Genomic DNA, 14,229 nt, shown 5'->3' with positions numbered 1-14,229 from the left:
AGAGTTTTTATGCTTAACAATTGATTAAAAATTAAGGCAATAGAAATGTAAATTTATTGAAAAATACAGATTGAAAATATTTTTTAAATTTTAAATTAATAAAATTACAAAAAGAAACTTTTATAAAAAAATATATGTTACAAAAAAATATATAAGTAAAAATTAAAAAAACTTTATAAAAGCTTAAAAATGATACTAAACAAAAGACCAAATTTATAAAAATAAAAATTTGTAAAAATTAAAAATTTATAAAAATAGTAATTTTAAAAGTTAAAATTATAAAAATTAAAAATAAAACTTTATAAAATCAAAATTAAAAAATATATAATATATTTATCTTTAATTTAGGCAAAATTATATGAATACAAAAATGTTAATAACTCATTATAAGCTTATTAATTAATTATTATTATATTATAACTATTATAAAAAGTAGTTATAAACTTAATATCCACAGTAGCCACAGTAAGCTTTATTATTTAACACTGTGCTACACATTTCGCAAAGCAAATTTGCACGTCCAGCAGGTAGCCGGTGAGGGTGGGACTAAAGGGTGCTTGAAGGGTTGCCATCGGGGTTGATGTGTTTGCCTAATCAAATTACTTGCATTTCATTAGCATTGGGTAAGGTCTCATTAAAATCGATAGACGTAAATATGCATATATACACATATTCAATCTTAAAAGTAGCTGAATCTTTAATTACAACTCTCACATATATATATATAAAACCGGAAACATTTAAGCTAATCCTAACCCTGACAATGTTTTGCTTCTTATTGCAGCAGCTGAGTCACCGGGCGTCTACAGCCAACTAACCGCGAGTGTGTTCATATATATATATATAAAGGGTGTTTTGTGCTTTCCGCATAAAATCGATACAACCCCAAGCAGGAAAACTCATAACCCAGACGAGACTACAGAAGCGGCCTAAACGATGCCCAACGATTGCCACAAATGGCTAACGCTGTTCGCAGCTGTTGCTCTACTTGGTGAGTAATTGATAATTTCATTTGAATTGTGTTTTCGATATAAGTTTTCAGTCGAAAATGCTATGTTTTCATTCCACTTGAGAAAAATCATGAAGCATCCATCGCATGCGTCAAACCGAAAAATGTTGAAATAACTCAGAAAAGTTTCCCACGGTTTCGGGTCTTTAAATAGAAACAAATAATTAATAAAGGATTCTTATAAATTTCTCTGACTTAATTTTATTTAAACTCCGACTAACTCTCTTCTTCTCTCACTCTTTATAAATAGAATTTTAGAAAAACAAACAGTCGAAACATTTTGTTAGAATTGTGCAATGTTTCTCTTTTTACTTTTCACATTCTCGTGCCTCTGTTTATTTAATTTACATTTCAACTTTTACTTCTTGCTGCGCTTTTATCTTATTGACACATAAAGTCTGCTAGATACTCTACAAAGTCTGCTGGACTTAGATAACAAATATGCTTCACATTTATGTTTTGTTTGACTGCAGTAAATGTGTTTCAAATGTTTGCTTTCAGATATTATGCTTGATGAATGCATTCTTAGATATTATGTATGCGCTGTAAGCGTGTAAGATAGGGTATATTCGTTGTATGCAAGTATATGTAACGGGTAGAGTGAGTGGGTATATAAGAGAAATGAAGAGCAGCGAGCAGCGTCTATGTAGTTTATGTTATAATTAGTGTATAACTATTTACAAACATTTAACAAATAGACTGCAAATATTCCAGTAATATAGGAGCTTGTAGACTTAGTACCCTGAACACATTAAAAAAATTTATTTCAATATAATTTTCTGAAAAGGTTATGTAATAAGTAGAAGGAGCAGAAGCGTAGAATGCTTAGAATTGCAGCTGAGCACAAGGGTCGGGGTATCTTCTAGTTGAACACTCCCGACTATGCACAGTCATTTGGCGCACTCTCAACTATTTTCTTAGGCTTAAGTTGCTTTTATCTGTAACGACTCATTGACTCACTCAGCATAGTGTAGTAGTAAGAAAGAGTGTTTCCTTTAGAATGGGAATCAGTGCTACAGTGCCTCCTAGTTAAGTTGAACTGTTGCAATTGTAACACTTAATAGCACACACAGCATAAAGATAATCTAGTGTTTAAGCGTTTAGAAGTAGAAAAATGAGTAAGCAGATTGCATGGGTTAATATCAATTATAAAAAGTATATATATATATATATATATATTTATATATATACAGACATATGTTCTGTATATATATATATATATATATATATATATATATATATATATATATATATATATATATATATATATATATATTATTATATATATATATATTATATATATTTGTTTCAGAACTTTTGCTTTATTCTAAATTATTATCACATACACAAGAGGCAATTGGTTGGGGCAAACATTTGACCCGTTTGCGATATCGTAAAAGACCTAAATAATCAATTTGATTGTGCTAAGGGCATAAGACAGTTACATAAAACGCAACATCTTCAAAGTTAAATATATATATATATATATAAATAATATGCGCACGTTGCACGTGTCGTATGCGCAATTTTTCGTTTTCTGCAACTTTAAATAGAAGATTTGGCGCAAGCCTCTCCAAGCCGCATTCGCATGGCAGCTAAAAATAAATTGACACAAAAGCGATGGCAAAGCAGAAGCCGGCGCACACAATGTACAAGAAAAATAAATGAATTTTTGTTTGCTAATAAAAAATTAAAAATTCAATTACGTAATTTCGCATGCGGACAATTGAAAGCAATCAAATGAAAATGAAACCAGTTTAGAAGTAACAAAAGCAGGGAAGAGAAAGCCTTTGAAAATAGGTTTTAGCTTGAGTTTGAACTGATCTTGAATATATTATAAGCTTTCTGTATATACCAAGGTCAACCGTTGCCCAATGTAACTGAGATGGACAGCCGTCCATAGATAGATGAAGAGATAGATGAATATGGACATATGAAATGAAAAGAATCAAATTTGTTGTTCATCAAGAAATTAGAGGCAGTTCCCAGTATTTTTTTTGCCTGTAACACATTAAGTTAACAAGTCAAATCAGATATATCTGAGATACACAATGCCAAGTAAAAGATACAAATTGCATTCAGCTGCAAATACCTTTACATAGCCTGCCACGCGCTCAACAAATATTCCAGGGTATTTAATAAACAAAATATGATATATCTTTATTTGTATTGCTTCAAAGGCAGCGGCACACGAGCGACTCTGAGATACAAAATGCCAAGTAAAAGATACAATGCCAAAGTTGATTTTTGTTCTTGCTCTCGAACGGCTGGCGCGCATCTTGCGCTGATTGTGCGGGTCATCATTCAATTGAAATTGATTAAAAACATTTTGCGCCAATTTTCCATTCCCATAAGTGAATACAGAAAATAAAAATGTAAACAAGCTTTTATTCCACACACACACACAGCTCCACATAATTTAAGCTAAAATGCATCTTTTATTTTCGTTGGCAACGCATTTAATTCGCATTTAATTCAATTGCTTTGATAATGCGCTGCTGCTGCTGCTGCTGCTGCAAATCGTTGTATTTACAGGAAGCGCACAATTGAATACAGCACGAGCAACATTTATAGAAACACTGCCCTTAATGGATATAAATCGTCTGTCTGGGCAGCTGGAATCTTTAGGCAAGAAAAGGAATGTCAAAGTATCTTTGCTAAGATAGGGCTTTTAATTTGTTTTTGACAGAAGCCAACGTGTTTAGTTTCTATAACTAATCAATAACTAAGCCATCAGCACAGTAAGTGAAAAGTAAGTTATTTGTTTTGTTAGCTTTTTCAGGCTCTGATCGAAACATGTACAATTTCTACAAAGCTAAATTAGCTTCACAAAAATATAATTAAAATATTTTTGTATTCTAATTAAAGTATGTGATGCTGGCAGCTAAAGCAGCAAAATAATTTCAAAATAGTTTCATATTTTTTTTCTTTTTTAATTAACCAAAAATAATGCTCAAGCATCTTGAGTTAGACTTTTCAAGCTACAATCAGCTCTGTCATTTATATGAAAATATGAGAAAAAATTTCTATTAATAAATTAAACAACTGTTAAATATACCTTTGCTTATTAGAAACAATTTTAAATAGTAAAAATTAAAATTTATACATTTCATATATTTATTTAAATATTTATATAAGTAGTTCAATTGAGACTGGCACGCCATGACGTAAGCTGAGAGAAAGCTTGTGAGGAAACAGGCTTACAGACCTGGCTATATGGCTTTACCTGTTCAAGGTGATCAGCTATGTGTATATACTTAGTGCCTCACACATGATGTAAATAAAATTAAAATATTTTACAAATTTCTTCACTCCTACAACTTAAATTCTTATTGAAAATCAGTAGACCTTCCATTAAAGTAGTTGTTAACTGTAAATATTGCCAGATAATGAGTATTTCTATAGGCAATTTGCCTAATAGTTGAGAACTTTTAGCTAGTTAGAATCAGAAGAAATGTTTTGCTAATCATAAGCATCATCAGATAAAGAAGAAACTTTTCTCTTCAGCTAGTTTTCTTTTGAGTTTTCTTTTCCCAAATAGCTGAGCAGTTATTAAAAGCTCGTTAACTAGAATATATTTGTACTAAAGTGCTTAGCTGATTTGATTTTGAAGAGCTTTAACTGAAATGCTTATGTTTAACTATTGTTTTCTAGCTGACCTAAAGAAGAGTTAGTTTTTTTATCAGAAAGGTCTTAGATATGACTGAAGTACTGAGTACTGAAATCACTTATTCTATGCACTTTTGAAGGTAGAATCGTTCTCTGTATAGTGAGAGAAATTTAGAACACTTAAGAAATCAAAACTAAATACATTTCTAAAGTACTGCTAAAGTTAATATATTTGTTAAAATAAATTATAGAAGGAATTATAGATGAAACACTTTTTCATTTGATATTTGCTACAGTTTTGCGAATCTCTCTAGCAGTCATGGAGTCAAGTATTATTAAGCTACTTACCAGAGCAAGATATGTATATATAAAGCTAATATCTAGAAATAGTATTTAGCTTGGCTTCTGTCTACATATCTTGCTATACATTACGTCAGGCTGTGCGCTCATGAATTGTCTCGATTGGAATGACAGGCCTCAAGTGAGAGATGAGAACGAGATGATGCTGCAAACGCACACGCACAGGCACAGAGATCAGATCAGTGAACCGGGCTGCCAAAATAAAAGCCATTTCCGTTATTCTCCACACAAAAAGGAAAAAGAAAGCAGAGGGGATCGAAGAGAGAAGCGTATAATTACAAGTGATTGATATGCACTAGTCGAGGCACCGAGACTCATAGCCGGCTCCCTCTTTCGTGGAGCACAGACGCCGACGATGGAGGCATATCACACGCGGCGCTTGTCCAAACAACAGGAGAAGAGCAGCAGGCAGGCACTTCAACATGGAAGAGCAGCAGCTGCTGTTGGGGCTGCACAGAGCCTCAATTCCATAGATATATATATACATATATATGCATTCTATAGATGATTTATTTTTAATGGTTCTCTCGAAACGTGTCTCTCTCTGGCACTGTGCATGTTTCCCGTTTATTATTAGTTATTATGTTTGTGCCGAAGTGCAGAGGAATTGTCGACGCAGCCGCAGGAATGTGGCTGGGGCATGGATCTGGGCTGAGACACAATCATGCAGTAGTGGCACTTTAATGGGCCAAGTTTTATGTCATTATGCGGAGTTTTCCAAGTTTGCGCTGTGTAATATTGGAAAATCTATTCACTTGTAGCTCATTCTTTACAAATCCAGCTAAGCTCAGACATCAAAGAGTCAACGTCTGCTCATGCAGTGCGCCATTTAAAACATTTGTCATACATTTCGCTTAAGCTCATTAGCAGCGTCGAAACGACTCGCAGGCATTTCAATAGACAACCCAGATATGCCTTATATATATCTCTATATATTGAAAGCAGCCGGCAGCCGAAAATATTTTACGAGCTGCTGCTGAAAATGCATCGCTGGCAATTAATGCGTCTGTAGACCTAGAAAACAAAAATGTTATGGGGCAAGATTTCTGGCACTTAAGTTAAGAGCGTGTCAAATAAGTGCATAGCTAGAAGTCGCTTTAAACATTTATGAAATACAATTTATGCAGTTGTTAAGGCTGAGAGAGATTACAAATTTGAACCAAAAGATTTTGAATTTAATAAATATTTTTTTTTTAATATTTGGCTAAGACTGTTGTGAAATTATGTTTATAGATTGAAGAGAAGCTGCTATGTTTATATTGAAAACTAGATGTGCAATATATTTAATGTTAATTTATGATATAGTAGTATATAGTATAGAGTAGAAATAATAACAAAAGCTTACCAAAGGGAAAACATTTCAAGGGTTACCTCTTTAAATGAAATTTTAGAATATAAATTTGTCATTAAAATGTGCGTAATAAGAGACGTGATTGAAGTATATATATATATAATTTATTTACATATATATAAATACATTTTTATTTTATATATTATTATATTATTTTATACAATATATCTTATTTATCTATTAATTATATCTTAATCAGTAACAAAAGCCAACAGCTTCTTCCCTTACTCCTGCCAGTTGGCCTACCTGTCTATAAGTCTACTGTATATCCATCAAACTGGTTACCTATAAGAGTTACTGACAAATGTATATCCTTCTGCTATCTGCTATCAAACTTTGTTTCTGTGAGTATAGCTCGCATACCTTTCGTCAGCTTATGTTAGGTCTTGACATTCCTTTGAAGTAAATGCATATCACACGTATACAATTTTTTAAATAGGGTATCAGGGTACCTCAGTGCATCATAAGGCATCACTTTATATATCTCAGTTTATCACAGGGCATCCCTGGACATCATAAAGTATCGCCCAGTCAGCCTTTTCTTCTTGTTGTCTCTTACTGTAGCTCAATGAAATTATATTTGTTATCTATAAAAAACACACAGATTTAATTTCAAGAAAGGTGAATAGAACTTTACGCTGAGCGGCATTAACAAAGTGTTTTTTATGCTGAGGCACAACAAATCTCACGCATTCATCTCTTAGCATATTAATTATTGTGCTGCCCCGCTTGAACATCATCATCGCCATCATTATGAATATTCAACACTTTGGGGTGAAAAGAAGAGCTCGACTACAAATTTTTCTGGTTCAAAAATATTTTAGAGCCGCGCGCTGTTGCCGCATTTCATACAACGAGCCCCTGGATGTGGACTAGGACGAGCAGCTGAGAACTGAGAAATGAATTTCCGCTCCCTTAGAGCACCCCTTTGTGGGTGTGCGTGTGGGTGTGTGTGAGTGTGGGTGTGTGTGTGGTGTGTGTGTGTGTGCGTTTGTTATGCTCTTTGAGTTATGTAGGTATGCGTAAGTGGAAATTAAGTAGATATACCTGCTGCTCTCTCGCCTTCTCTGTTCGTTGCTCAGAGCCCAACACAATGTCTCGTCTCAAATATGATTGTGTTGACAGTTATGTTGCATAAATAAAACACTGTGAATAAAAATTAGTAAACAGTTCTTTGGAAATACGTTCAGGAGTTGCTCGGCTCAACACACACTAAATATTGGATGTGTTTTGGGTGTTGAATTATGTGGCGTTAAATTAAAAAAGTTTTTATCTTTTCAGCGAGGCTAGGGAAATCTGTGAGAGTCATCTTCATTAACACGACGACAGAGACAAAATTGAGCTTAACATAATTTTTGGCGCCCTCCTACGAAAAAGCACAAAAATCAAGCCATAATTTGTAAAATATTTGATTGCCTCGCCCAGAGAGCGAACGAGGTGACATTTATCAGCCAGACATAATCTGCGTCGCGTATGACAGGCATGCCAAGCGCTTGCCCCTATAATGGGAGTATGTGTATATAAACTGAGTCACGTTTTTTTTTTGTTTTTGTTTTGGGAGCTGCCAACTCGACGCTGGCTTATCGTGGCTCTGTAATCTGGCTAACGAGCGGACGGACAAACAGTTCTTTTATTTCACGTTAAATATATTTAAAGTTCCATTGCTCGCGTGTTTATTCTTCATTTTTTGGCGTCTCTTTGAGCGGGCCTTAATTAATTCGACTCGCTTCTTTTGTATGCAAAGCGCGTCTGGTTCGTTTCTCTTCTGTTTTGTTGTTTTAAGCGGCTTCTGCAAGTATTTGTTGCTATTTGGCAGCCCGCGTGACTTTGCTTCCTCGCAGACTCTTGACACATTCCCATGCACTACACCCCCACACAAGCTGGGGCAGGACAGCACTCGCAGACGTGCTTAGACAAACCACCCTCGCAATGGCTGTCCCTCTCCCTCTCCTTCTCTCTCTCTCTAACACTCTTGCTGTGTCTGTGTTTATGTGACAGTCAGCGTGCTCCAACCCTGTCCAGCGCTCGTCAACTTCAGCATTTGCCACTTCGTCTGACATTTGCAGCCATTGCCGTCATCGTCTCCGTATGCACAGTGGGACAAAAGCTTAATGCCCATAACTGTTGCCAGCTATGCACAGCTTGTTTACCTAATTTGAAACCTCTTTATATGAATTATACCCTTTTCAATTCTACTTGAAATATACAAATAAATAATTATGATCAGTTTCGTCACACTGTGCCAGCTGTTCGCTCTGTTCACTAAGTGCATTTCATATGCTCTGCTCTCATTTATGGCCACACTGACACCACGCTGGTCCACTACTCCGGTCTCCTGTCTGCGTCTCACGTGTCGCAGCTCGGTCCAGACACGAGACATACATACAGCTGCGTCATGCTCCTCTCTGTGCCGTGACACCTTTCCGTCAACGGATCGTCGTCGTCGACCACAAGGTGGACACGTTGTGGTCACTGACTTTAAGTGAACACTGTGCGTTCGGCTAGTTGTTAGAATTCTAAGCTGCGCGTGGGCATCTGGCAAGATTTAGCTAATTGCAGTTTGGCCAAACACTTATTAAAGTTGCGTTGCGGCCTAAACGTGACTCTGTGTAGGCCTTAGCCGCGACACGAATCTAATGAATGACTGCGCGAGTGGGCAAAGCTGCAGACCAACTCCGAATGTTTGGCGGCTCTTGAACAGCTGGCGAACAGGTTTTTATGCTTGCCAGCAGATGTTTCTTCTTGCCACTCGCGAAACACGCGAAAATGTGCTTTTTATATGCCTTTAAGGGGTATTTAAATTTAACACTAAAATCTGCATTATTTTTAAGTATATATATCAATATTTATCAGCTCAGCTGGCCAATTGTCTGCATTTATCAGTATCTCATTTTTTTAGTTCATATGAGTTAATTGTCTGCATCGTGTAGCTACTATATATCATATATTTACTAAATATATAATATATTATTTATAAATTTATTTATCGATTTAAGACTAATATTGCAAGCTAATAAGTTAATACAAAATTAAAAGCTGGTGGAAGAAGAAGTCGCAGGCTCCGATCTTTTACTTGATCTGCTTTGGAAATTTCGGTATTTTAAGACAAGTCTTTAGCTTTTATAGGTTCCAAGATTGATGATTGATGCACAGACGATAGAGAGACAGACAGAGCAATTTGGCTGTTGATTGGGATCAAGCATATAACAATTTTATAGGGTCTGCTATGCCTGCGCCAATACACTCTGAATTTCCACTATCAGGCTAAAAAATTTTAATTTGTATATTTAATTTTACTATTATTTGTTCTTAATTTATTCTTAAATTAGTTTATTTAAAATTCAAATAATTTCATAATATTGTGCATTATGAAGATGGTGGGTATTCGTACCCAAGAAGGAATAGCCTGAGACTACACCTATTCGGGACAGGAGAAGTAGTTTCTGTAAACCCTCTATACATCCGTTTACATATATGGAATGTACAATAAACTAATATAATATATATGTTAAAATATAAGTGTTAAGGCGTCTTCATATCATATATATATATATATATATATAGCCCCAAAGCCCTTTAAAGCTGATTAAATATATATTTATACTTAATAATCAGCTTTAAAGGGCTTTGGGGCTTCAACTTATGTTGATATCTTTCTTTTAGAAATTATTTTTAAGTGTAGCAAGGGTATTCAAAGAAATTTGTGTTTCTTTGATATGAGATATATAGATTGGGAAATATATACAATGATATTAAGCTATGAGACTGCTGACGATAGAATCGGGAGGTTCTTGAAGCAGAACTTGAGCAGATAAACTGCGCACAGTTGATATTTATATTATAATAAACAACATATATATATACCATATATATATACATATATATCTACATCATATATGGACCATAAAAGTGAGTTCTGTAAGAAGGCAACTCGGCTATGAGACAGCTCTATAAATATTTCTATTAGTTTAGCTGTTAATAAAAATATCGTTTGGTTTGCGTGTCTGTCGATGGATTGTGTGTGGTAAGCCAGCCCACAAACTGACCTGTCAACTGTGACCTGCGACCTGTGATCTAGGTGCGTGTTGAAACGCGCTTATTTGGGGTGCGTCCGTGTCATACGTGTGCCTATTGAGCTTGTGCGCTTTGTTTTTGTTTGACAGGAAATTATTAATTTCTTATTTCCTTGCCTTTCACGACACGCATCAGCGCTGGGCGTTGTTGTAAGTGTAACGGGGCCTGGGCTAATTACACGGGGGTGTGGATATTGCAGGGGCGTCAACAGACACAGGTATGACTAAAAGGCGTTAGCAGGCAATGAAAGTAACTCGAATGGAAATCGGGAATATCTATATCGAATATCGCGTATTCAGTTTTAATATTAACTTTCAATTTGTTTTGTTTTTTAGCAACAAAACTCCAATTTTTCGCGTCAAGCCTTTGCTACGACTTGAAATTCTTTTGCTATGCGTCACTTCTGCACACTTCCAAACAAATGCTTTTTCTTCTTATTTGTTTATTTAAATTCGAACGTTCGCGCTACTGTTTATTTACTGTGGCGCCAGCATTCAAGTGCCAATACTGCCTGTACTTGATTCTAGACTCGAGTGACAGGGGCTGCATGACCTTCGCACCCACAACGACACTTGCAATCCCCTACGCATTTAATAATTTTGCCTCACACAGAATTCAGTTACTTACTGCACTCAACAGCCAAGTTGTATATATATACAAATATATATCTATATTTATACCTCTACTCTGTAAGCGTAGTGTATTGAGAGACGCAATCAAGTTGAGTTTATTTCTTGTTGTAGTTGTTCTCAGCTAAATCGCACTCGTTGAGCAGCTGCTAGCGTCACCAGCATCTGGAAAGAGATTGCCGGCAGAAAAAAGCATAAAACCGGTTCCGTTGGCTTGTTTATTGTGCTTGGCGTTTTTGCCAAAAACCTCAGGTTAGGGTAAAAACTGACCAAGCCACTTTAATATGTCCATGCCGAAAACACCTGTCGAAAAGATTTCCTAAAAAAAACACTACGCATCCAAAAGGTCGAGGCAAGGCAGTGCAGCAAAAAGAAGAAGAAAAAGAAGAAAGAAAACACGTGTTAGAAGTAGATGCTTACAATTGCCAGTGTTACACCAGCAGATACCCTGCAATTAGCACACAGTAAACTGAAGTATTATTAAGGCAGAGACATGTTTAAGCATAAATGAAGTTGATCCATTTGTGTCTAGTGTATAAAAATTATTGTTAAATGTAATTCATAAATTTTTACCACGAATCAACTTTATATGCAAGATAGATAAAGTATATATATATATATATATATATATATAAATAAAAGTAATGTAGAAAATGCATAAGCTATAATACTTGAGGAGTATCTTAAATGTTAAAAACAAACTGAAAAGTTGTTGTTCTTGAAACTGGGAAACTCCAGTCAATTTATGCTTAAATTCTCTTGTGAGACCTTAAACATAAGTAAATGCATGAGGAAAGTATTCAAAGTTCTTAGAGCTAGAGTCACCAAAATTCTTTTACTAATTCTCAGATAAACAATTCGGCATCGGCATAACAAATATCAGAATATTAGAAAACTTACCTGGAACTCTGCGTATCTATGACTAGCTTTAAGAACTATCGAGATAGTTGAAATAAAACTAAAAATGTAGATATCTAGCTATGTGGATGCTTGCGCTGATTTCTATAGAATTTATATTTCTTCTGCAGCTCATAAAGACACTAAAGACAGAATAGTAAGCAGGCAGAGAGATATGCCTAAATTGAGTCGACTATTTATGTTGATTTGGCATATAAAAATATATATCTTATGCCCATTCTTCAATAGCTCTAATTGCGTGACTCACTTGCTCGCTGATTGATGATGGAAAATATTTTCCCAACCCCTCGTGCTTATCTGCCCAAATTATACTCTCTAATCGTTTCCTTAATTCGAAGAAAAAAAGTGAAAACCATCTGTGTAACAGCTGAAATATATAATTTGATTCGCTAGGCCACGGCTTCGAAAACTTTTGTTTGCCATTTTGCTGAACGTATATATAATAATATGTAAATGTTTATCGCTCATAAATGTCTATATGTATAATGGAGCTTCACGTGCCCACTAGCCAACAGGCTTTATGACGTTCATGTGGCTGCCATCTGGCTGCGACTGCGCATTTTAATATTCGAAAAGGAATTGGTTTTTTCGAATTCTTCTCGCGTCGTCTGCGCATTTCCTGCATTATAAAGTGAAGGAATTGTCGTTATTGGGCTACACAAGCTTGCGGTGCCTTAAACAGAACAAACAATTGATAGCTCAATATGGTTAAGGGGGAGTGCAAAGACCCAAGACTTTGGACTTGGAGTTGTAGAAATGAGGAATAGAGGCAATACACTGCAGGCTCAATTTGTTACTCATCTCATATAGGAATATTTCATATACCCTAGAGTGAGCGTCAAGCAGGCTAGCTGGGTGGGGCTCGTGGGGCTTATGGCCGTCAGCTAATTAATTTGTTACTTCAAATACAAGAGTTCGCTGCATGTGGTAAAACGCACCCTAATTGATTATAGTATATATACATTCATACATTCATTCTACTCTATAAGTGTTGTTTTACTGTTTTACAACACTGGTCAGCCACAGCGCGCCCAACTTTTAATTACTCTCGCAGCTCATTTGTTGCAATTCTTGCCGTTTGTTGTGAAAGCCAAGCTGAACATTAATTAATGCCAGAATTAAAATGATTAATTACTGACAAGTGCCCAAATGACCCATAAAAATATTCAACAATGCGTGGCTGAAGGACATGCAAAAAAGTCGTCATAGTTAAATAAAATGCTAGAAAAGTGTTTTAAAGTAGAGCAAATTTTCTGCTTATAATTTAAAATTATATGAAATATATAAATTATATAAATTAAAAATTAAATATAAAAAATTAGAACTTAAAGATGGAAAATTAAATATAAAATATTAAAACTTAAAGATGGGAAATTTAAGCTATAGAAATAAAAATTAAACTATAAAATATATAAAAATATTGAAATTAAAAAAAAAAAAAATGAAAAATTATAAATTTTATAAATGAAATTATTAAACTTCAAATAATAAATAATGCAAGGTAAAAATATAAATAATTATATTATATAAATTAAATTATAAATTGTTTAAATTGAAATGATAAATAATATAACATATATTTATAAATTATGTATATTAAAATTATAAATACAAATTAAAAAAACTAAAATTAAAATTAAGAAGCCTATAAGATATTTCATAAAATTCAAAATAATAAAATCTATAAATTAAAATTAAAAATTATATAATTAAAAACTAAAAAAATTTATGGTCTAAATATCTTTATTATCTTTTTATATATTTTAAAAATTCGAACTCAAGGCTGAAAATTGATTGGAAAACCTACCAAAGTATGAGGGAAAAATGGAAAAAAAATATGCTCAAATATTTAAAAAAAATTTTAAAAGCAATCGTGCACATTTATTTACCTTTTGCTATTCATATTTTTCACACAAGCTGACCTGACCGACGAGACTCTCGCAGCGCAGTGCCTGGCATTAAGAATAGTTTTATTTTGATTGCAAACACCTGTGCGGGCGGAAGGGCTGTGGCATGGGGCGTGGTACATGTCAGTGCATAAAATTGTGTATGAAATTGGATGCCAATGCAGGAGTGACAATCCCAGCAGGGGAGGCGGATGGTTCTTTGTCATCAGCTGCAGCTCAACTCGTCCCTCGACCTGGTTGGTCTATGTGCTGATCTCTGGTGGCTTTTGTTGTACAGAAGCAGCAGCAGCAGCAGCCTCCAAAGTGTCAACGAACGATTTTTTGCCCCGTTGCCTTTTGTTTGAGGTCTGCGTTTTGTGGGTGTGTGAGTGA

The 14,229-nt window shown here is 34.7% G+C and overlaps 1 protein-coding gene across 1 annotated transcript in view; it reads left to right on the top strand.

The window, feature by feature from the left end:
- The window catches only part of LOC111601264 (Down syndrome cell adhesion molecule-like protein Dscam2), a 70,263-nt gene that overhangs the window by 4,833 nt on the left and 51,201 nt on the right, over positions 1 to 14,229 (top strand). Inside the window, exon 2 of the mRNA XM_030226087.1 lies at positions 785 to 991. Within this exon, the coding sequence (XP_030081947.1) occupies positions 937 to 991 (55 nt within the window). The 5' untranslated portion in view covers positions 785 to 936. The remainder of the gene's footprint in view (positions 1 to 784; positions 992 to 14,229) is intronic.

Source organism: Drosophila hydei, unplaced genomic scaffold, assembly GCF_003285905.1.
Source record: "Drosophila hydei strain 15085-1641.00,03,60 unplaced genomic scaffold, DhydRS2 tig00000060-arrow-pilon, whole genome shotgun sequence".
Classification (NCBI taxonomy): Eukaryota; Metazoa; Arthropoda; class Insecta; order Diptera; family Drosophilidae; genus Drosophila; species Drosophila hydei.
The sequence above is the reverse complement of the archived record's forward strand: the minus strand, read 5'-3'. Positions and strand labels throughout refer to the sequence as shown.